General features: G+C 43.1%; 1 protein-coding gene across 7 annotated transcripts in view; it reads left to right on the forward strand.

Annotated features, from left to right (window-relative positions):
* The window catches only part of magi1b (membrane associated guanylate kinase, WW and PDZ domain containing 1b), a 111,202-nt gene extending 88,613 nt beyond the window's left edge, over nt 1-22,589 (forward strand). For 3 of the 7 annotated variants that reach the window (XM_087801475.1, XM_087801479.1, XM_087801481.1), the window contains 10 exons: nt 3,624-3,864; nt 6,875-6,966; nt 7,376-7,568; nt 8,815-9,180; nt 10,635-10,838; nt 14,247-14,340; nt 14,402-14,489; nt 14,845-14,985; nt 17,764-17,902; nt 20,662-22,589. In XM_087801475.1, coding sequence (XP_087657601.1) covers nt 3,624-3,864; nt 6,875-6,966; nt 7,376-7,568; nt 8,815-9,180; nt 10,635-10,838; nt 14,247-14,340; nt 14,402-14,489; nt 14,845-14,985; nt 17,764-17,902; nt 20,662-21,971 — 2,868 coding nt within the window. In that variant the 3' untranslated portion in view covers nt 21,972-22,589. The remainder of the gene's footprint in view (nt 1-3,623; nt 3,865-6,874; nt 6,967-7,375; nt 7,569-8,814; nt 9,181-10,634; nt 10,839-14,246; nt 14,341-14,401; nt 14,490-14,844; nt 14,986-17,763; nt 17,903-20,661) is intronic. The other 4 variants (XM_087801476.1, XM_087801480.1, XM_087801478.1 and 1 more) reach the window with 3 other exon arrangements.
* The last annotated feature ends 345 nt before the right edge of the window (nt 22,590-22,934 follow it).

A 22,934-nucleotide genomic window follows, 5' to 3' on the forward strand; every position in this document is an offset into this window, starting at 1 on the left:
GAGAATTAAATGTACAAAAGTGTTTATTGGTGGTTAATATGACCTAAACAAGCACTGTCGTAAATAACATCAACTTAACTTGAACTGGTTCCTTCGAATGCAAATTGAGTGAGAACGTTCCTGCTTAAACCCTTGGCTCCTGCAGGGGGTTTGACTGATTTAAATTGCTTTCATTAAACTCTTGCGTTATCTCAGGGTCAAGGTGACCCAAAGGCTCAAAAACAAATGTGTTTGTGGTATCCCTTGTGTTGTCTCTGTGTCAAGGTGAACGACCTCCCTGGCTTCCAGAATTACATATGCAGTGGTGGGGGTCGTTCAACTTGACCCAGACAACACAAGGGTTCACAGGTTCCACAAATCCATTTGGTTTTCGGGCCTGTGGGTCACCGATCGCCTTCTTGGGGTGGTCTTTTACATTTGGATATTTGGCGTCAATATCTTTATTAATATTGAATAAAAAAAAAACACAAGGTATAGAATCAAGACCATAGTACAATCATGAAAATAATAGATGGATTCACTTTATTAATACCTCTGGAGATCTCTTTCGTGAAATTGGGCGATATGGGATATAAATAATGGGAATGTAGTAATTCCCAAGGAAAGGAATATTTAACCATTTTTGGCCAAGTGTTCCATCCTGTAGAAATGACAAATTAAGTGTTAAAGATTTGTATATCGCTGTCATGTTTTTGGAAATCCTACAATGGTGGAGATCATCTGAGGATTGATTACGGTGAACATTTTCAAAGATCAAGCTACTCTATGTTTGGAAGCAAACGTCTGAGCAAGGTCCAGCTGGAATAATAATCATCTCTACCTATGTGGAGGAAGAAGCTTCCCATCTATTGACTTTAGATCAGAAGAATACTGGATGAATAATCCTGAGACTTCCTTAAGACTTCTTCAGCTTTTCTTATGCGGTTACACCTCATGGCTGGATGTAGTCGGAGACCGTGATTCTCGGATGGAAAATGTTTTGTAACGAGATCTTTTCCCTGCGTGGAAGGAGTTCAAATAACATGGGATCTTGTTCTTGAGTGAGGAAACGATGGATATAGAAATGATTATTATAGTGAATAAGAGCTAAGCCAGACAAAGCTCTCTATCGGTCTGTGTAATTCTACTCTCACTGTGGTCTCCAGCTTTTTATCGAAATGTAAAGGGGGGGCCTCGGGGCGGAGCCAAGACCTTTTGTAGGGCTGAAGCCTCTCAATTGACCCAGAACAACTGGAGGAGGAAGTCTGTGGACTGTGATGACCTGACCTCAGATGAGCAGAATAAAACGGATAGATGCCACATAATAGGACGTATATGTAAACTCCTCTCCAGTACTGACACAGTTAAAAATCATTTTTAAGCTTCCAAGAAAGCCTGAAGATGAAAGCCTAGGATTCAGTAATGAGTCTGGATTTAAGATGTGGCTGAACACTTTGATATGAGCACAGACGACTCCTCTCCTGGTGTATTTTTGTCCAGCAAGTAATGAGGAGTCGTGTGAGGCGAGCACATGAAACCAATGTCTCCTAAAGTCTTTAAATATCTGCTTTTATTCCTCATCCGCTCGCTGCACTCTGTGCGCAAAGGCAGAGAAAAAAAGGTGAATTCGAGTCAAGGAAAAAGGTCTTTTGCTTTATCTCTCTCAGGCAATGCTGTATCCTTGAGCAGGTGCTTAAGCAGCCATGTTATTGTGGGCCGGTGGCAATTTTTACGAGACGGCGTCCGACTGGACCGTTCAGCCCTTCCTTGATCTGAGGCCCAACAAGTGCTTTTATTTGGTCGGAATGTCTCTCAGACGCAGCAGGAAGATCCACTTTCACACACACCGCTGTTGAACAAAAGGAATAGTCGATGCCGCCTCATGCACTGTGAACTCCCCACCGCTGCATGACTTAATCATGATTCCAGAACCTTCTTCGCCTCCGTTAGCTCACACAAGTGAGGGAAATTGGGAGGCGAATGAACGCTTTTAAAAATTGTGCTCACCTATTGGATTTGGGGGAAAATGTGCTCGATTAGCTTAAATAACTTTGTGTCAGACAATACAACATGATCAGCTCTCAAATCTATTATACAGTTCAATTCCTCATGTTTACTCTATTAAAGAGTTGAATGGAGGGCCATAAATGGTGTATTTGTTTGAAAAGTAAAGACCATAAAAAGGTTTTAAATCTGTGAATCCCGGTGCTCTTATTCTTCTATACGCAACACACTTTTACATTTCTGTCTGTGGTTCACAGAAGCGTTTTTCACACAATTTTCACACTTTGTTTCATTTTTTTCAGCTTTTCCTACTAAAATTAAATATTTTTTAACCTCTAAACGAAGATGTAAGATATAAAGATATATCGTAATAATTTTTATTCCTGATACTCGATATTCAATAGCACTATATCGATACCATTTCTTTTTTTTAACTTTGAAATAACATTTTATTTAAGTTATTTTATGGTTTATATTTCAATAGTGTGTGTATTTAGGCAATCATTTGACGTTTAATTTTTACAATCTACACTCAAATAGTCACAGCGTTTATTTATTTGTCTGGCGGCAGCAATGAGTGAAAAAGAAAGATGCACCAGAAGCAGCTTTTAAAGCGGATGTTTTGACTCATTTTAGCTTTAAAACAAAGTAAAAATCCAAACGCTGACAGATACTGGATATTACATGTTGCTCCAGGTTGTTTGAGATGTTAATGCACTTCATTGTTAATATAAATGTACTTTTTTTGAGAAGCACTTTCCTACAAGCAGCCTCACATTTGATTAGAGAAAGCATTTGCTCATTTTTTTGTTGTTTCTTTTTAAAAGAAACAATATACGGTTGTTCCTTCAGTATTGCAATATATCTTATAGTTACACATGTATTGTGATCTTATCGCCAGATTATTGCCAATACACAGCCCTAATTAATACTTTTTATTTCATTTATATGCTGTATCTTTCAACACCATATTGGTTTAGCTGCTAAAATATTTTATCTTATAATATAAAAGATATACCTTTTATATCATTACTATGTTTTCTTAGTCATTTTTGTAAAATTAATAGATATGGTGCCTTTCTTTGTGGCATAATTCTTTTTAGCTCTTTATCTCTGTTTAAACAATTGTTTAATTGTACTATTTCAAACACTGCTGCATCACAATTTTAAATAGATGGATAGGTGGTGCACACAGATAAATAATATCATTGATAAGAAATGAACAGAATAAAATAAATGAGCATATAAAGGGGAGTTCACACCCCAGTCTAAATGGCTAGCAGATAGCAAGACAACCCACTCCTATTCCCCCTGCCCCAATTAAAGTTATACAGTTTGACGGCATGTTTTTACAGTGCAGCTGTAGTATAGATACCTCCAACAATGGTCTGGAGTGTTCCATCTAGTGGTGAAGCGCAGTCGTGGTGATGGAATTTTCTCAATGAGCGTGAACAAGTTAGTGAAGGATGTTGCAAAGCAAGTGGTTTAGTCTGTCTTTTATCCTCCTCTCACGATAAGTGGTGACTCATCTTTCAACCTTTTCCTTCCGTGAATCACCGTTCCGACTTTCTTCTGTTCTCGACAATCCCTCCGGTTCAGAGATGTGCGTCTAACGATATCCAATTTTGCTTCCCTAACAGCAGTTGTCGAGGAAGGACAGTCAGAACAGCTCGCAGCACAGCGTCTCCAGCCACAGGAGCGTCCACACCGACTCGCCCTTGCACCAGTCCCTGGCCCTCAACGAGAGCGCCGCCCCGCCGCCCCCGTCCCAGCCTCTGCCGGGTCTGCCCCAGGACTCCACGGGCAACGGCGGAACCATCCAGAGGAAACCGGACCCCTTTAAGATTTGGGCGCAGTCCAGGAGCATGTATGAAAGTAGGCGTAAGTATATTATTTTTGGTGGCGGCTGCATGGGGGTCGCTGGCTCGGTTGGGGGGAAAGAAGAAAGGTAGGCTCCTCTGGTGGTGCTTTGGGTCGTCGACTGCTCGTTCAGTCCGTTCTTCTCCACCGTTCTGGACCATCTACTCACTCACATGCAGGACACGCAGAGCTGCAGCTAATGGACTCAAACCTCAACCTAAACATTTACTCTCTGACCGCTATTTATCCATTATTTATTGGGAAGAGAGAGAAAAAAACTTAAGTCTCATCAGGTTCATGCATTTGAGGGACAGGGTTTAGTACAAAAATATTTTTGGCTCTAAGTGAATTAAGTTGACCTTAAACGAAGACTGTCTACCACACACAAGAAAATGTACTTTTGGAAAGTAAAACCACAGACAAATGTCTTTTTGGAAACAAAAGCTTAAATCAAATGCATCAAGTAAAGAATCGATGACAGTTTTTAAGTAAAAAAAAAGCTTATTTTGTCTCAATGTTACTGAAGACGGAGGAAAAAAACAATTAACTTGATTTATAATCCCTGTTAGAAATAAACTTGTCAGGTTGTCTCGTTGTTTTTACCCACTGAAGTGCTGAGTGGGCAGTATTTTTAGATTATGGCTGAAAGCAAAGTGGTGCTTCATTATCTCATTTTACGGAGGAGAGGAAAGGTGTGTGTATTTGTGTCGGTGACTATAGAAGTAGAGTTTGAGGTACTGCACACACTGTTCAACCTAAAATGTCATCGTGTCGCTTTCAATGTAATCAGAGTTCAGCAGAGTTTACCTGCTCCACAAATAATTGCCTCTAAATAGGATTTGTGTTTACTTTAACATTTTTTAAAAGTAAAATCTTTAAAAGTTAATTTTGTTATAAACAACACAATGTGAAACTGTTACATTTGCAAGTATAACAACTTTTGGAAGTGTTAAACTAAATAAGCCTCTATATTGGTACAAGCAGAGACAACACTTGTGCTTACATCAACCAGAGCGAGTTGATTCTCTTCCACCACTAGATGGCAGCACAGTGTTTAAGATACAATCATGGAACTTGTTAAATAATGCGGTTAGAACCAAGTTTCACGACCAAGTAGCAATTTGAGACGAAATAAATTCCCCCTAATGATCTGAAATACCGATGGATTTCAGAAAACCTTTCTCTATAATGGCGGTTGTGAGATGAAGGTCGTAAACGCGTCGCGAGGAAAGCGATTTCCAGCGGGTCTCATCAAGCCAGTGGTCAGTCGGGTCATCCGACAGAGCACGTATTGCCATTTATCGCAGGTATTATTTTAATCCGGGCTGTTGGCGTCAGAGCCGCTTCCTGTAAAAACACTCATCGATCCGCTGGCAGCCGGCGCCCCAGAGGGAGTCACTTAATCGACATGAGCAGGCAATAAGTTCAACTTGACCCTCTCCGGCGCCACAGTTAGCCTGTGACTCCTGCTCTCTCGGCACCTCGGCAGTTACAGCAGTGACAGATTCGAGCTGATGGACTCTGCAGGGACGGAGATTGGTCTCCTCGCTCCTTCTGCTGCCTCCTGTTTACTTATCTCGGCCATGCAAATTCACAACCATGGGAGGAGCCGAGAGCGTTTTTTAAGGATGCAGACACACACAGTCGCGTACTTCGCTTCAGGCTATTTTCCGCTCGGCTACATGAGCTGTCAGTCTTCTCCGGCTGCGTCAGGTTACTAAGAGGAGAGGAGTCGAGCCGCCACACACCGACCCTCTGAACCAGGTTCAGCTGAGCCTGATGGGAATGATTTCTGTTCTGCTCACTTTACTTTGAACAAGCTTCAAGATTAGCAACCCTGATGCTTCGTCCACATCTTGGCTCTGTCGAGGCTTAGTTCAGCTTTTTATGATGTCGGTTTGTCTATTAATATTTATATTGTTTGTTCATAAATATATTAATATTGAGGACAGTGGAGTTTTCTTTTACTCTTGTTTGGAATACCTGAAGTTGTTTTTTCTATCGATGTGAGTTTTTTGATGGCCATCTTTATGCTATACTTCAGTGTATACAATTTTTGAAGTGAAACCAGGGCAATAATACTGTTTCTTTTCATTCTTTTGCCTTTTTTCTTTCATAAACCGTTTTCATTACTTTAGTTTTTGCTTAGTTTTTGTTAAAAGTATAACATTTTTAGCTTGATAGTTAACTGTATCGGGCAAAACATATTTGCTACCTCTTCTTATTCCAGTTCACCTTTTTGTTTTGTGACGATTTTTATGTTGTCTTGCTGTATTTCGTTGTAACTCTCAATCAGGGGTCGACAACATTTTTTGCTCCGTTTATTGTTGCATTATTTAAGGGACCAACCTTAAGATAAAAATTAAAAAAAATGTCACAGCCTGCAAACTTCTAAACAATTGATTGAATGAGAAATGCATCACACCATAATGCTGGATTGACAGGAGCCCTAGGCTGGTTTTAATCTAAAACAATTAAAATATTTTTTTAAGTTTTACTCATTTTCTCTACCAGACTTATTTTTTGAGTAAATTTGACTGTAATTAAGAGTCAACGCTAACATTATTTTGAAGAAAATCCTTTTTAAAAAAAATAAAAAATCAACCTGACATTAATAATTAATTTAGAAATTAAATAATTTATATTTTCAGTGCACACCAAGTAACAAATTTCCCGCAGGCTAGTACTGGTCCACAGACAGGTGGTTAAGGACGACTGGTCTAGATTCGTAACATTTTGTGTAGTGAAGAAACGTTATAACATCTAAAGAGCCAAAACTAATGATATAATTGCTCAATATTAGTAATATTAGCACGTACTTCATTCAAAAGTCATGAAAAAAAGTCCTGAAAAGTCGCCGCAGCAGCAGTCAGGTTTAGCCAATTATCGTGGCCGTGTGATGCTGGCAGATGGTGTGAGAACAACTGGTGCATCATCCACAGACGGAAGACACACAGTGACTGTTGATCTAGGTGTTCTTGTTCGCGTCCTGAGGTCGGCTTCAATGATTTATAATGATTTATTTTTACAGTTCCAGACTTCCAGGAGCAGGACATCTTCCTGTGGAGGAAGGACACCGGCTTTGGGTTCAGAATATTGGGCGGGAATGAGCCAGGCGAGCCGGTGAGTCATCTTTTAACCTCCAACATCACCCGAATGTTAAAATTGTTTTTCTTTTGTCCGTGTTAGCCGAGCTGCATCAAAACAGGTAGTGTGAGCTGCTGTCAGAGCTATCTTGAAAAATGTTCCTCTTTTATCTGCGGCCTTATTACGTCAAAACTTCTGTTTCTGAAGAGGCTGTTTGTTTTGTTGGCGGCCTCTGCAGCACACGGGGATGAAAAGAACAATCCGTTCATTTCACAGCTCTGCTCCGGTGACGACGGCAGCTTTGAATGTTGTTTATTTTTTTGCGAGCAAAACGCTCGCTCTCCTACCCGGGCCTCTATATTAAATTTAAAGGTCAAAGCCAGTGTTTGTTTGCTTTTTTTAATGGCACCATCAGGCTGATCCATTTTACGTTGGGGTTTTTTAGATCTACATCGGCCATATCGTGAAGTATGGAGCGGCAGACGAGGACGGACACCTGCGCTCCGGAGACGAGCTGATCTGTGTGGACGGGACCGCCGTGGTGGGGAAGTCGCACCAGCTGGTGGTGCAGCTCATGCAGCAGGCGGCCAAGCAGGGACACGTCAACCTGACCGTGCGACGCAAAACCAATTTCACCGGTAAGAGCCGCGTCTCATTCGACACCTGGGTTTCACAGTTGAGGGTGCATCATGGGATTTTAGAGGGTCATCTCTGCTCTGTAAAAAAAAGAAAGGAATAAGATCTGGTCATTTTATTTTATCTTGATGACGATGTAAAAAAAAATTCTAAGAAAATGCTAATATTAGAAGAAAAAACTTTAAAAATAAGAAAAAAGAAAATGTTGAGGAATAAAGTGTTGGACATTTTTTTAAATAAATTACTTGTCAACTAAAAAAATCTTTAGACAAAATCTTAAAAAATATAAAAATATACAAAAAGATGAGTTGATTAAGAACCATAAATGACTGCAGTAAAGAAGCAGCTTCCTGACTGAAATAAATGGGCTACAAAGAAAAATTGTAATAATCAAAAAGGCAGTGACTTATTAACTTAAGAAAAATAGTCTACTATATTGATAGTCTGATGAAGCTTCATGAAGCAGTGTCATTATTTTCCACTAGATGGCGGTCTCTGCACTGTTTTCCTTTGTTTTGAAAACTGTTCTAATGAAACATCACATCATTTTTAAAGTGATGGCGCCACCTACTGACCTCTAGACAACATGACACTGTTTCATGAAGCTTCATCAGCCTCACTCGTCGACGGTCAATAAAACATTGTCTCAGGAATAATATTCGCTGCAATTGTTATTTCTTCACTTGTTAATAATTGGAAGGAAAAACTAATTTTGTCATTAAAAAAGGCTGCTAAAATAAACATTATTTGATATATGTCCATTTTATGTATATCATTTTAAGGGCATATTTTGGTTAAAAAAAATAGCGTCTGGTTAATTTATAGTGACCAAGAGATCTGTGGTAAGAACAGTTTAAAAAATAAACGAACACTAGAAAAGAAAGTTACATATTGTAAACAATGTAAACAGAAATTCAATTAAAGGTAAAGAAGAGGAGGAATGAGATGTGAGAGTCTAAACACACTGATGTAAAGGTGCTGCTCAGCACCGCCAGGATCCCTCGCCAGGCAATAAAGAATCCCTCATAAATGTTATGAAGGTGCTGTTCGACCTTCGGCCCCGACGACGGCACCGAGACATTACAACATTTCTGCACTCTTGCCTTCTGGAGAGCGTCGGGGAATATTAGGAGCTGCCTCCACAGACGGGCAGGAAATGAAAGTCCCGCGGCCGCTTTATTTTGTGAAGTGTTAAACCGATATGAGCGATCGTTGTTCCTCCTCACGTCCCTGTCGTGTCTGCCACAGTTAAGGCGGAGGGCGACGTGCCTCCATCGCCCGCCTCCTCCCACCACAGCAGCAACCAGGCGCCCAGCCTGACGGAGGAGATGGGGAAGCGGACGCCGCAGGGCAGCCAGAACTCCCTCAACACCGTCAGCTCCGGCAGCGGCTCCACCTCCGGCATCGGGAGCGGCGGCGGCAACGCCGGCGGCGGCAACAACCACGTGGTGCCCGTGGCGGCCACCACCACGTCGTCGCAGCCCCTCAACTCGGCGCCCCCGCCGCCGACCGGCCTGCAGCCCTACGACGTGGAGATCCGCCGGGGCGAAAGCGAGGGGTTCGGTTTCGTCATCGTGTCGTCGGTGTCGCGGCCCGAGGCCGGCACCACGTTCGGTAAGATTTCCAGAAGTCACCTGTTATATCAGACGTCATATATATACAAGACACTTCTCATCCTCTTCCTGGGGCCACTTTTGTCTTCCACCTACACTCTGAGCTGGAAGCTAGCTCCGAAATCTGTCAACAGCTCCTCTGATCAACTCACCAACACTCCTCTCTCTCTCTCTGCTGTCTGGGCTGTGTAGACACTTCTGTGCTGCTGCTCTCACGCTTCCATAATTGATCACCCTTACGTAAGACGGATGAATTATTCACCTGAACTAGGAATACTTGTGCTCGGATAAGTGAGTTATGCGATCGGCAGTTCTCCTCTCCTGGAGAGTTGATCTAAAGATCGACACGAAGCTTCATCATCATTAATACCCATGAACTTGCATAAGGCACCACTTAAAAAAACACTTGATCAGCAAGTTGTGTAGAAATGTTGTTTCTGCATCAGAGACCTCGTGGTTAATTCATCCTAGTCAGTGCCGGTCGAGGTTCAGTTTGTCCACATGAGACGTGTCGACTCTTGACGGACGTCTCGACCCGCTGTGTTCGCCGTCCATGTTAATCCGATCACACTCCGAACCGAACATCATCCTCTCGTCAGTCGTTCTTCTTCCATATGAAGGAGTGACGATCGTAGCCGTCAGAGACTTTAACGAAACCTAATTGCAGCCATGGGAACAAATCAACTCTTGTCTCCGTCCTCCCCGGGATCACATGGGGAAATGGTAATCAGGTCAGATTTTTCTGGTGCAAGACAAAATAATGTCGTCGTAGACAGACGTGGAGTTGAGCGCAGCAGACGAAACACAAGCGTTGTGTTACCATATGTAGAAACTGTAAAATGTGTTTTTTCTCGCCTGTTTTTGTTTTAGATTTTCATCACTTTTGTTCCCGATAATCCCACTTTGGTGATAATATCCAGGGTTTTTTGTTTTAAATCCTTCTTATATTTTTTTTATTTTGTACTATATAATTTCTTTTTTTCATGTTAAAACAATACATTTTTTTGCTACTTTACTTTTTTTCTTTAACCTATTGCAGCACCTTTTTTTTTTTTTGTTTTTGCATCTAACAATCTGTCATTTACAACTTTTAATAACTTATTTGTCTTCACATTTTATTCTAAAAAAATTTTAACTTTGAATTCTGGAAGCGTTTCAACCATTTTTTTCTTAAAATAAAATGTTGACTATAATTCAATATTTTTTAGAGCAGTTAAGGATGGATTTATTTAATAAAACATTTGGTTAATTTAATGAAAAAACACCAATGCAAAGTCTTCGCTCCTTCATTCTGCTGGCTCTTCTTTGCAAAGTGGACTCTTGCTGCTGGTGAACTCTCTGCTGACCTTCTTCTTTCTGCTCCTGTCCCCTTCCTCTCTCTCTCACCTCGCTCAAACACACACACTCACACACATCACACACACACAAACACACACACATTTACCATGACCAAAGCTGGAAATGCATGTGTGGCCATGCCTCACAAAATAGGACGCATCATCGAGGGCAGCCCGGCCGACCGCTGCGGGAGGCTGAAGGTGGGCGATCGTATCCTGGCGGTCAACGGGGTCTCCATCACCAACAAGTCTCACTCGGACATCGTCAACCTCATCAAGGAGGCGGGGAACACCGTCACGCTTCGCATCATTCCTGGAGACGGTGAGTCTTTTTTTTTTTTTTTGCTGAAGTTGCACTTTGAAGGTTTGAGCTCTGAATATCGGGGATATGTTCTTACACCTCTTACATTAGAAGAGCGTCAACTGTTGCAGTGAACCAGTTTAAGCTGGTCCGACGTTACAGAGAGGTCACTGGCCAAACTTACCTTAATATGGTGCTAATGATAATGAGTTCGACCACACCAAACCATCACAGAAGCACTAGGTGTATTTGCTAATACACACAGATTTTTGGAATTATGGTTCAATCTGAAAACAACATTATTAGCTCAATTCAGGTGTTTATAACTCAACCACACAAGTGGCCAATATTGTAAGTAAGTAAGTAATTTTTATTTATATATCGCTTTTCCAGACCAGGGTCACAAAGCGCTTAAACAATCGAAACAATATTTAATAAAGTATATACTTTAAAGATCAATATAAAACTGATAACACATAACAGGAGTTCCAGAAAATCAAGGAAAACCTGAACAACTAAAAAAGTCTTAAGATGTTTCTTAAGTCAGTAGACTCCATCAAACACAGAGGGAGAGGAAGATCGTCCCAAAGATTAGGAGCAACAGCCTGGAAGGTTTTCTCTCCTCTGGTCCTGAACCGTGTTCAGGAACCATCAGTAGATTCTGATCCACAGACCTCAGAGCCCGAGCTGGGGTGTAAGGCTAGATCAGATCACTGATGTAAGGAGGAGTCTGACCATGAATAGATCTGAAAGTAAGAACCAGAATTTTAAAGTTGATCCTGAAAGAAACTGGAAGCCAGTGAAGAGTTTTAAGGATCGGAGAAATGTGAGTTCTTCTACTTGAGCTGGTCATAATTCTCGCTGCAGAGTTCTGAATCTTGTTAAAACAATGTACATGTGTCAATGGCAGAACAACAATGTATATTTACCAAACTTGCCTTAAATTATCTAAATTAACTTTTGTTTGTCACAGTTTCCTAAACAAATGTATTTCGGCATCTTTTTTACTCTCATTGTAAGTCTCAGTATGATTGTAGATGTCATCTTCGTGTCTTTTCTCATCACTTAAACATCTCTATAGATCACACAATTAACATTAATCGAGCAAATCCTCTGGCGTGACAGATGTGGCTTAAGTATATAATAATATAAGTATTCAGCATTATCTGAAGGGCGTTTATTGTTTAAAGAGTTCGGATTTTACGTCCTGGTCGATGTTGGCAGACAGGCTGTGACCAGCGGCGGCTCAGGAAGAGCCGGTGATGGAGTGATTCTGTTAAATAACCTATCGAGGAGCCTCGCGTCAAAGACGCTCGTGATTGTGTTTGATGGATGACGAGAGCAGCTTCCTCGAGGTCCGGCTCGACCCGGGGAAGTGGGCGCTCCGGTGTGTGTCGGCCCCGACGCTTTATGAAAACGGAGGCGATTTGTCCGACGCTCTTTGTGTTCCGGCTCGCTTGTTTTCTCCTCGCACTCGGAGGGAGTGATGCCAGCAGAAACGAGAGGGTGTGTGTGTCTACGAGTGTGTAGACAGAAAAGGATGGTAGATTTTGTTTCTCTGAACGGTTCCTCATTCGTTCTCTCACACGCCTGACACGTGTTCTCCTGCTCCGGTGATGTTTAATTCATTAAAGATATAGTCAATTACCCGCTGGATCACTCGCTCACACGTCTTCATCAAACCCTCGTTCCTCCGTGTCCGTCCTCCTGCTGCCATGTTTGTGATTCCATCAGATATAAAGATGGAGATCTCTTAATTATCGTTAGACTTAATTGATTTTTCAGAAGGGAAATTAAGTCGTCTGCGAGCCTCGCATAACAATATCACACACGAATCAGCGTCTAGTCCGGGAGCCAGTTTTGGCCGTTTATCTGTATTAATCCTACATTTTTCTTGCTGTAAAAGATGTACATTTTAATTCTGAATATTATATTTAAATAAAGGCTTTTCTGGATCATACATTTAAAAAAAAGGTTAAAAAAACCTAAATTTAAATTATTTCATTGATTCATGTTGACACATTATTTGACCTCAAAACATAAAAAATAAATAAAATAACATAATTTGATAGTTTCTTTCCAACAATATTATTTTGATGCTAGTACACTAGACATTTGATAGTTAATGTAATATATATATATTTGCATTTATTGCTTGAAATTTAGAGACATGGCACTCCCTCACCAGCACGTCTTTCCTTTCCTTTGTTTTGTTAATTGACGATGAAAAATGGGTTAAATTCCAACGATCATTTTTTGACCTTAAAAAGTCTGTTATTTTGCCAAAAAAGAAGAAAAAGTCTGAATAAAGTTTAATACAGTAGTGTAGTACTCATATGAGATGCAGAGGAGAAAGAATCGATTTTGACTTCAGCACCTGAAGAAGAGCTTTTCACAGTCTCACTGTTTTTCCTTGGTTGCCTTTTGAGCATCGAGTGTGTCTGTTAGCAAAATGTCAACAGCAACAAAAAGATGACAAATTGAAAAGAAGAAAATTGATGATGAAAAATAAGGCGATTAGATTTGAGTGGTGTTCTTGATTTTCCATCTGGTTCCACAAATCTTTTGAAGGATTGGTCACTCTCTATGGTGCAGAAGTAGCTTTTTTTCTCAGACTATAAATAGAAAAACTTTCATGATTCCAGCGTCTGCTTTGTTCCTCCATCGTTTCCTGTTGTGATAGTTTTAACTTCCGTCCACTCGGGGGCCAAAGAGACGAATGGCTGCTGAGTTAGTGAGAATCTTCCAGACACGGAGGCGATCTGTGCAGCGCAGGAGTGATTCCTCAGAGCAGATGTAGCACACGGATGTAGACGTCGATGAGAAAGAGGCACCTGAAGCAGCAGCAGCAGAAGAAGAGTGAAACATTGGTCACACTCTCCTGTTGAGAGGCCGGTTGAAGACTTAAGCCCCGGCTCTCCAGAGGGACAAGCGAACGAGTCGATGAGCCAGGGAAGCAGCAGTGAGAGGAATATCGAGTGGACACGATGGATCGGTGGATTCCTGTAAACAGCACAAAACACTCCCTCGAGGCACAACTTATTAGATGAATGCTGTTTTTAAAAGATTCTACTGAGGGAACGATTCATGTCCCGTTGAACCTGCCGCTGCCTCGTCTCTCATTGATCGTCCAGACGAGAGGGGCTTTAGAGATGAGATGTTGGGAATAGTCTGAAGTAATTAGCTTCGCTTCTGCCGTTTTCTGGGAAGTCGTGGGCAAAGCCAGGAGATGGTGATGAGGTCGGATCGTGCCTCCCTGCTTGGAAGTCCGACTGTGGGAACGTTTCCGAAGCTCACGTCGACGGCTCGCTTTGAAACATGCATGTGCTTTAGTGTTTGAAGTGTTTTTTTGTCCAATTCACCAAGTGTCTGCCGAACGTTTCCATATTGCTGTTGTCATGACAACCTCCCTCCTCTTCTGCCCTCCAGAGTCGTCCAACGCGTCGTTGCTGACCAACGCGGAGAAGATCGCCACGATAACCACCACGCACACCCCCCAGCAGCAGGCCACGCCCGAGTCCAGGTACCGTGTCCAGGCTCCACCTCGTCGGTGCGGCGTCCGCTCACGTCTCTCCCTCTCGCAGGACCAACACCAAACCCAAACAGGAATCTTTCGACTACAAACCTCCGCAAGGACCTCCGCCTCAGCCGCCCACACAAGTCTCCAACCAGGTGAGGACCCCCCCTAACCGCCCCCTCTCTCTCTCTCTGACATCATCGTCTATTTTCCAGCTCTCAAGGACAAAGTCGATTTTATTTATCTCTCCGTGGCTCGACCTCACGCCACAGCGTTTAGCACAGTGACCTCAGCTGAATTAATGCGTGGCGATAGCTCGCCTCAGATAGCATCGATCCTCCGGCGGGGGGGGACATCAGGAGGGCGTCTGGACACGAGACGCCCGTCCTTGTGGCGTCCGTCTTTGTCTGCGTCCTCTGATGTATTTAGCCTCCAGATAACCAGACTATTGTCCTGTCTGGGCTCCTTTAGGAATCCGAATATTGACTTTGATATTTCTCCGTCCACCAGGACGAGTTCTACTCCGCCGACCTGGAGCGAGACAGCAAGGGCTTCGGCTTCAGCCTGCGGGGCGGCAGAGAGTACAACATGGACCTGTACGTGCTGAGGCTCGCCGAGGACGGGGCGGCCGTGCGCAACGGAAAAATGAGGGTACCTACTCCAAAGTCACCTGACAGGCCACCGACCTTAGACGGAGATACTTATCCCTTGTGTTATCTCAGGGTCAAGGTGACCCAAAGGGTGTGTTGCTTTTGGGTCAAGATGAAGGACTTTCTTCTTGACCCAGAGACAACACAAGGGATACCACAAACACATTTGTTTTCGTGCCTTTGGTATACCTTGACCCTGAGGTAAGACGAGGGGTAAAGGAAACCAAACCCGAGTAGTCTTATAGTAGTCTGAATAAAACTGTATGTGACGGACAAGGGTAAAAATGACAGAACGTAAAAGTATTATTGGATAAAGACTATCATGAGGAAAAGTACAATTTCACTGGACAAAAATTAAGACCAAAAAATCAGGATATTCACAGGAAACTAAAAGAAGAAAATACGATCTGCCAAATTAAACAATTTAAGATTAGAATGGGTTTTTTTTGCCACAGATTAGAAAAAAAAATCATATTATATCAAGATGATTGTTATAAAAAATATATATACTTACAAAAATACAAAAATAAATGTTAGAAAATCAAGTCTAATCACATGAGAATTAACAAAATAAATCACATCAGTACAAAATGGCGAGACCTCAAAGTAAAACTGACAGAATTAAGAATGATCTGACTGATGAAAAACAAATCTGTACACAGAAAAAGGAAAAAAAACATTCATAGTAACTAATGATGATGAAAAAAGATCCACCTGGTTGTGTGTAATAAACCAGTGGTGTCAGATGATATTTTGAGGGTCAGGTGGAAGGTGTTCGAGAAGACACGGCTCCTCACTGAGAGGTTGTGAAGTGAAACAAAAAGCTTCTCTAACGTCGTCACGAACACTTGAGCTCCTGTAATCACGTCCACGGCTTCAGTCCGTTCAGAGTAAACACCGTCGAGGTTGATGATCCTGCAGCCGAGACTTCACCGTGATATTATCTTTTTCACTGTAGCCGCTGGTGTGTGATGCTGCCTCCCCCCTCCTCCTCACCCCTCCTCACCCTCCTCCCCCTCCTCACCCCTCCAATTACAGCGGTTCATGCTCCGCTGCATACAAACACCCTGCAGCATCACCCGCTCCCTCGTCTGCCTCCGCAATTACAGCCGCCGACGAACGCCGCGCTCTTAATTAGCCATCACACTCTGGCGCAGGTGCACGTCGGCGTTCAATTAAAGGCGGGAGTGCAGCGAGGGGGGGGTTAATTGCACGTGTCGTGACGGACAGACGACGCATGTTTGGTTAGCGTGGATATTAATAGCAGCTCCAGGCGGAGACGGTTGTCGGAGAAGATCTCGCGAAAGGAATTCCCTTGACGCCCCGAGCTGACGGATCACTTGAGGAGGAGGATTCATGCGTCACAACAAGTCGGAAGATTTGGAACCTTTTCATATTTTTGTCTTGGATTATTCTCCCCACGACGTTCCCTCTAATTGACTCCCGAACGTCACCGATCAACCCAGTTCGTGAAGATCCAGCACGGAAACAGCTTCGACTGCTGTCACTAGTGGAGCTGAATTGAGGGTCTGGATCTGAGGTCTGGTGTCACGTGAGGATCCACAGGAAGTCCTGGTCCGCTTGTGAGTGGATCCAGTATAGACAAAAAAGGTTATCAGTTCAATCCCGGCTCCTGACATGTTGGTGTCGACATGTCCTTGAGCAAAGACACTTGTCGTTCCTGAAGGTGTGTCCTTGTGTTTTTCGGGCAAGAAAAAACTGACCTTAAGGAACCTTTTTCTAGTTCCTTGAAACTTTTTTCAGTCTTAAACAGTGAGGGGCCGGGCGATGCAGCTACTTCTGCACCATAGAGAGTGACCAATCCTTCAAAAGATTTGGGGAACCAGATGGAAAATCAAGAACACCACTCAAATCTATCCTCTCGTCAGAAGCCTTTAAAAACCCAGCATCACTGATGTCTGATCATGTTTACTTTTGCATCAGTCAGCAGTTTCCTTTCTCACTCCTGGTTGTCTTCTGGGCAGAAAAAAAAGATATGAATATTAGTAGATATAAATATTTCTGATGTTTAAGACAAATGTTCTTAAAAGTAAAACCTACATTTGCTTTGATAATGAAAGCGTAAGTGATGGTAAAAAATGTCAACTGGAGGAAGACGAAGCGGGCGGAAGAAAACCTTCATCATTCAAGTAATAATACTTTTTTTTAAACTATTTTTAATACATTCTCATTGAGAGTTTTCTTGTTTAAAAAACAAATGTTTAAAACTACGATAATGAGTAGTATTTTTAAAATTAAATTATAAATTGACATTTAAAAATTCTTTTTTGAAAAGTCAATTTTTAACTAGAAAGAAAAAAAAATGTAAAGATTTGACCAGATTTGGCATAGATGCTGAGAAAAAAGATAAAAAAACAAACATAAAATGCATGAAAACGTGAAAATGTAAAAAAGTAGCTAACATAAAGAAACATGTATTTATTTTATTTTCCTATAAGAAAATGTTCAGCTTCAATTTTTGGAGCTTGATCCTGACGAAACAAAAAAAAAACGTTACGTTCAAATTTGTCTAAAAAATAAAGATAAAAAAATAAATAAAATGGCAGAAAAAACCCCATAATTAAATGTCCGTATATGATCTAATAAAATAATCTGGTATCACAAAGGTCTGCTAGAAAAATGATCACCACACGTGTAAACACATTTTCCATCATCTGGTATCTTCTTGATCTTCTTGATCTTCTTCCCAGAATTCCCCAAGAACTTGTGCTAACACAGTGAAACCCATCATGGCTGACACTCTGACTCCTCTCCTCAGGTGGGCGACGAGATCCTGGAGATCAACGGCGAGAGCACCAAAGGCATGAAGCACGCTCGCGCCATCGAGCTCATCAAGAGCGGCGGGCGACGCGTCCACCTGGTGCTCAAGCGCGGCGACGGCTCGGTGCCCGAATATGGTGGGTCAATCTACGAAAACATTCCTTTCTCGCCCATCTTCACGCCTTGAGGCCGGCGGCGCGCGGTGGTGGGTTCGAGAACAAGATGGTGGCCGCTTCCCAGGGGCTCAACAAAGGGAGTGTGTGCTTGCTCATGGTGGAGGTCACTTTGGGATTTTCCGGGTGCTGTCGTCGCCTTCTTCTCAGTTTCCATGTCATCCCACTGTCACTTTCTCACCTCCGAGCTGCATGGGAAACAAACGTGTTCACGGCGTTAGCGTCGAGCGCGGCGGGAGGTATTTATGATATTTATTGAAGGTGAATGTACGCTACTGAACTCTCGGGAGAGGGGGTGAGACTTTTTTCATTTGCCGCCATTTTCAAAAACAAAAGACTCACGTCGAGCGCCGACATCACTCATCACCCGCTCATGGACTTGTGTCCGCGCACCCATCCCGACGACTCCGCTCCGTCGTTTTTCTTTTTTTTTTTATGTACAGAGATCGACAGATAAGAAGCATTTTTACGAGTATTTTTCTTTGTACAGAGCGCGAGCCACATCTAGAGTCTTTATCGCTGCATGAACGTGTCAACTGTGTAAAATCCTTCTATTGTCCATAATATTTATGGAGTTTTTTTTTAATTTCTACCAACCAAGTCGGACCGCAGGCCATCGTTTTGTTTTGTTTCTCTGGAGCCGACGATGTCATCAACTGTACTTTGAGTTTGCGCTGAATGTGCAGCAGCATCATGTATATTTTTGGGCATTTTTTTAAACTTTTATTTTGGCACCGTTTGTGACCAAGTCTGTTATTAATTTCCTGTCAGCGATGTAAAGTGCTTCTTCATATGCCATTGTCGTGAGGTCTTCTGCTGCTTCTGTGTCCAGGTGTGTGTGAGTGTGTGTTCCACTGATGGCTTCTATTTTTCTCGGTGCGGTTTCTGGACTCTGATGAATGATGAAATAAACACTTTTTTTCATTCAAATAAATCACTTTAACTCTCCTCCTTTCACTTGATTTCCCGCTTCTCTCTCCCCTGTCTTTATCTTCCTTGTGTCGGGGCGTCGGCTCTTGCAGGGTTGGTGGCTCCCCATCTGGCCGCGGGGGTGAGGGGTGACAAGGCGGGGGAGCCTGCTGTCCTCCAGAATCCAGCCACGGTTTGTAACTCGGCGGTCGTCATGTGTTCGCTTTTTTGTCATCCGCTGATCCACCGCTGTGTCGCCAGAACTCCACCCGAGCTAACGCTAGCATGATCGAAACGTTTTCCCTGAAGTTCTTGTTGATGAGTTCATCTCACTAAAGGATCCCTCGGTCGGAAAATGTCCAGTTTCAACGTAAAGTAGCCAAAAGCTAGACAGAATCAGACTCTTTAAAAAACTTAAGTATGATACCAGACGGACCATGTGAGCGCAAAAAATTGTTGCCCAAATGTGTAAAATGTTGTTTTTTTGAAGGCTTGAAAAAAGGTATAATTCGACCGATTTTAATCACTCAAACTTAAAAAAAAAAAGTTGCAGAGAATAATAGAAAATAATATTTGAGATAAAATACACAAAAAGTGAAAAGATCAGAAAGTGAATGATGATAAATATCCTAAATGAATAAGGCAGTAAACAAAAGAACATTTATTGGAAAATAATTAAAGATATTTTGTTTTATTAGTTTTGTTTTACTCACGAATTGTATAGAAAATGTCTGAAAATTAAAGTTATGTGAAGAAAATTAAACTTGACAAGTTTAATTTAACACTATAAGTCCCAGAGACATTTAATTCATTTATGTAATACAATAATTTAATAGCATAAAGGTCTTTAAAAAAAAAATCCCTGGACACAGAAATCATTTAACAAACCCTTCAAAAACAGATATCGTCCAAAATAAGTTTCATTATTTTTGCAATCATTTATTTTTGTTCTTCATTCTTCAGCCTTCATTCTGGAAACATGAACCAAAAAATTTAAAATAACCCCGACAAGTGACTAAAAATGTAATTCGAACCTAAAAAGAAAAGTTATAATTTAGTTCCCAAAATTGAATTTCTATGTCAAAATTTCAGCGTGACTAAGTTACTAGCTTGAAAGCTATTAGCTCCTTATTTAGATACTCACCCAACTCTAGCCATGCTTAACATTTCCCAACTTCTGTCGCTCATGTATCTTCAGACCTTCGCAGCTCAGTGAGACATTAGCACTAAAACACTTGTTTTCAGTAGCGGCACCAGTGGTTACGCCGCTACTGAAAACAAGTGTTTTAGCTCGATGCTATCTTCAGTAGAGCAGAGAACACGTCCTGTTACCGTGAGGTAAGCCGGTTCTAAGAATGTCTCCATCAATTAGTCATGGCAGAGGAGAGTCGTCAAAGTACACCTGAGAGCCATGAACACACAACGTACTCCAACTTCACTGAACCGTCAAGATGGTGGTAAACATGGAGATGTACCAGGTTAGCTTATGTAGCACTTCAAGGGCTGGGGGTGAGAGTCGTGGGTAGTTTCAGGTCAAGACTGCGAGTGTGCATGACGAGAGCATGGCTTACCTGTGCAGTAGAACCACATCAACACCAGGCATCCATTGGCTGTAGGAGACCAGCTTTTCTCAGGTGTCAGCAGCGCTAACACAGCAGGGCTGCATCCACATTTCTGCTTAAAAGAATCAGCTGACGATGTGGATGCATCCTCTGTTGCTTTTCATCGACAACCGTGTGACGTGCGAGCGCCTCAGCCCTCGCGGCGTAAACTTCCCAGCTTTGACGAATGTCCGTTTAAAAATTGTGTTGCAGACGGCGCCCCCAACGACGGCAGCACAACCCCAAGGTTACAAAACTCTACGGAAGTGAGCGCCCAACCATCCGTCAACGAGCTGTCAGAGGTCAGCCTGCCACCAGAACCCAGCCACTCATCCCGGACCAAAAAGGAGCCCGCCGCCAAGCGGACTTCGGGCACTACCGGCAAGCACCACCATTCCAAACACCGCCACCACTCTCCCAACAAGAGAACGAGTCACGGTAGAACGAAGGGAAAGAAGTCGACGGGAAAGATCAACCTTTTTAAGAAGAGCAACGACAAGAGCAACGACAAGAGCGGCGACGGCCATCGCCACCATACCGGCGGGAACCATCGCAGCCGCCACCGCTCCCCCGACAGGGCGAACAAACGGTCGCACAGCGCGGAAAACGCCCTCGACTACCGTCACAGGACGCAGCGCGCCGGCCGATCCCCCTACAGACATCGTACGAGTGGTTCCCCTACCAGACGCCACCGCTCGCCTCACCGCTCGCCCTACCGCTCGCCCTACCGCTCAACTACCCGCTCACCTTACCGTTCAACTACCCGCTCACCTTACCGTTCTCCTTACCGCTCGCCCAACCGTCGCAGGTCCCCCCACCGCTCCAGACACCGTTCCCCACCGAGATACCGTTCCTACGACCCCCACCGCAGAAGCGTGTCCCCCAACCGTTACCGAGGCCGCAGCAACGAAAAGCCCAACGTGGAAGAAGCCGTATTGAAGGAGTTCCCCATCACTCCTGAACCTAGCCTTCCGTTCGAGAGCAGCGTTCTCCGGGAACCTCCAGCCCTAGACCGCCTGAACCGTGAGGCCACACTGCCGTCGCTACCGAGAGATAACCGGCTTTACGGAGATGATAGTCTGCTATTGAAGGCGTCCACCATGGATAGGGCGTACAGGGGGGAGAGCCTTCTGAAGGACGTCGCGTCCCGGGATCAGAGAAACGCCTTCCGAGACGCCTCCCTGCCCAGAGTGCGCACCCCCGAGTCCGATTCCGCATACAAGAGGTACAGCTCCCTTCTTCGGGGGCGCTCCCCCGAGAGAGCGTCCGATCGCTACGCTAGCAAGGGCAGCACCCTAGAACCGCCGGACAGGCGCAGCCACAGCCTGGGGCGAGACTTCTCGCCCGTCAGGAGCTTCGCGAGGGACGACTCCGAGGACGAGGAGGACGACGACAATTTCGTTGCGGCTCAGGTGAGAGATTACTACAGCACACTCAAGTCCAACGACAGTTACGCTGCCAAGCCCGTGGTACCTGAGCCCAAGAGGTCCTACAAGGACAACCCCAAAGATCTGAGCATCTGATTTGGACGTCTTTAAAAACCTCCAGCTGCCACGCCTCACAACGCCCGCTGGACAACATCGTCACCATGTCGAGCTACTAACCCGTCTTAATTTAGAGACATTCTTTTTGGTTTCTGATTTAACGTTCTACATTTACGACTTTTTTCCAGAAAATGTAAAACCACGAAAAATCGATGATGTGCCTAACAGTTCCATTAACCTTTTTGTTTTGTTTTTTATACGCGGTGGACATTTTGTTCCGCACGGCCAGATGAAGAAATGTATGTACTCTTTTTCCACGAGGATCTGAAGGAGCCGGAACGCCAGGTCAAGCTAACCAGCGCTCCCATGATGCTGTGCATGTCTCTACTGGTTTCAATGTCTCTCTCTGTCTTCCTGTCCTTGTCTCTCTCTCTCTCTCTCTGTCCTCTCCCCCTCTTTCCCTCTCTCTCCTTCTCAGTGCCACTGTTTTTTAGACATTCGACCAGACTATAGCACAAGCCTGCATTTGTTTGTATATTTTTGACAGTTTGCAGTACGTGTACATTAAGAGGTGACCATTTTAACGAATGAAGGGAAAAATTAAAGTTCGACTATGAAGCTGATGATGTTAAAAATAAAATAATATATTCAACAAAACCACCTCGTCTGATGTCTCTCACTGAGACGCTTCTATTTGGATCAAGGCAGTTTTTGACGCTTCGGGGACGAGTCCGGGTTATTTTTGGTGTCCCAGAGCGAACCCAGGAGTTCTTACACCTGTCAGCTCAAAAATAAACATTTGGTTTGGTTTTTGAATAATAGGACAAACTGCTGGATTCGGGTTATTTAAAAACCACAACATGTTTGGAGCAGGTTGAAGACATCGATTTTTCCAGATGGATTGTGGTCAATTTGAACCCAAAATATTATGTATTTATTCTTTTTTTTTCCATATTAAAATGAAAAGCACAAAATATAAAAAGAGGTGAAACAAAGAAAATG

The sequence above is a fragment of the Callionymus lyra genome, chromosome 10, assembly GCF_982586985.1.
Source record: "Callionymus lyra chromosome 10, fCalLyr1.hap1.1, whole genome shotgun sequence".
In the NCBI taxonomy this organism is placed as follows: Eukaryota; Metazoa; Chordata; class Actinopteri; order Syngnathiformes; family Callionymidae; genus Callionymus; species Callionymus lyra.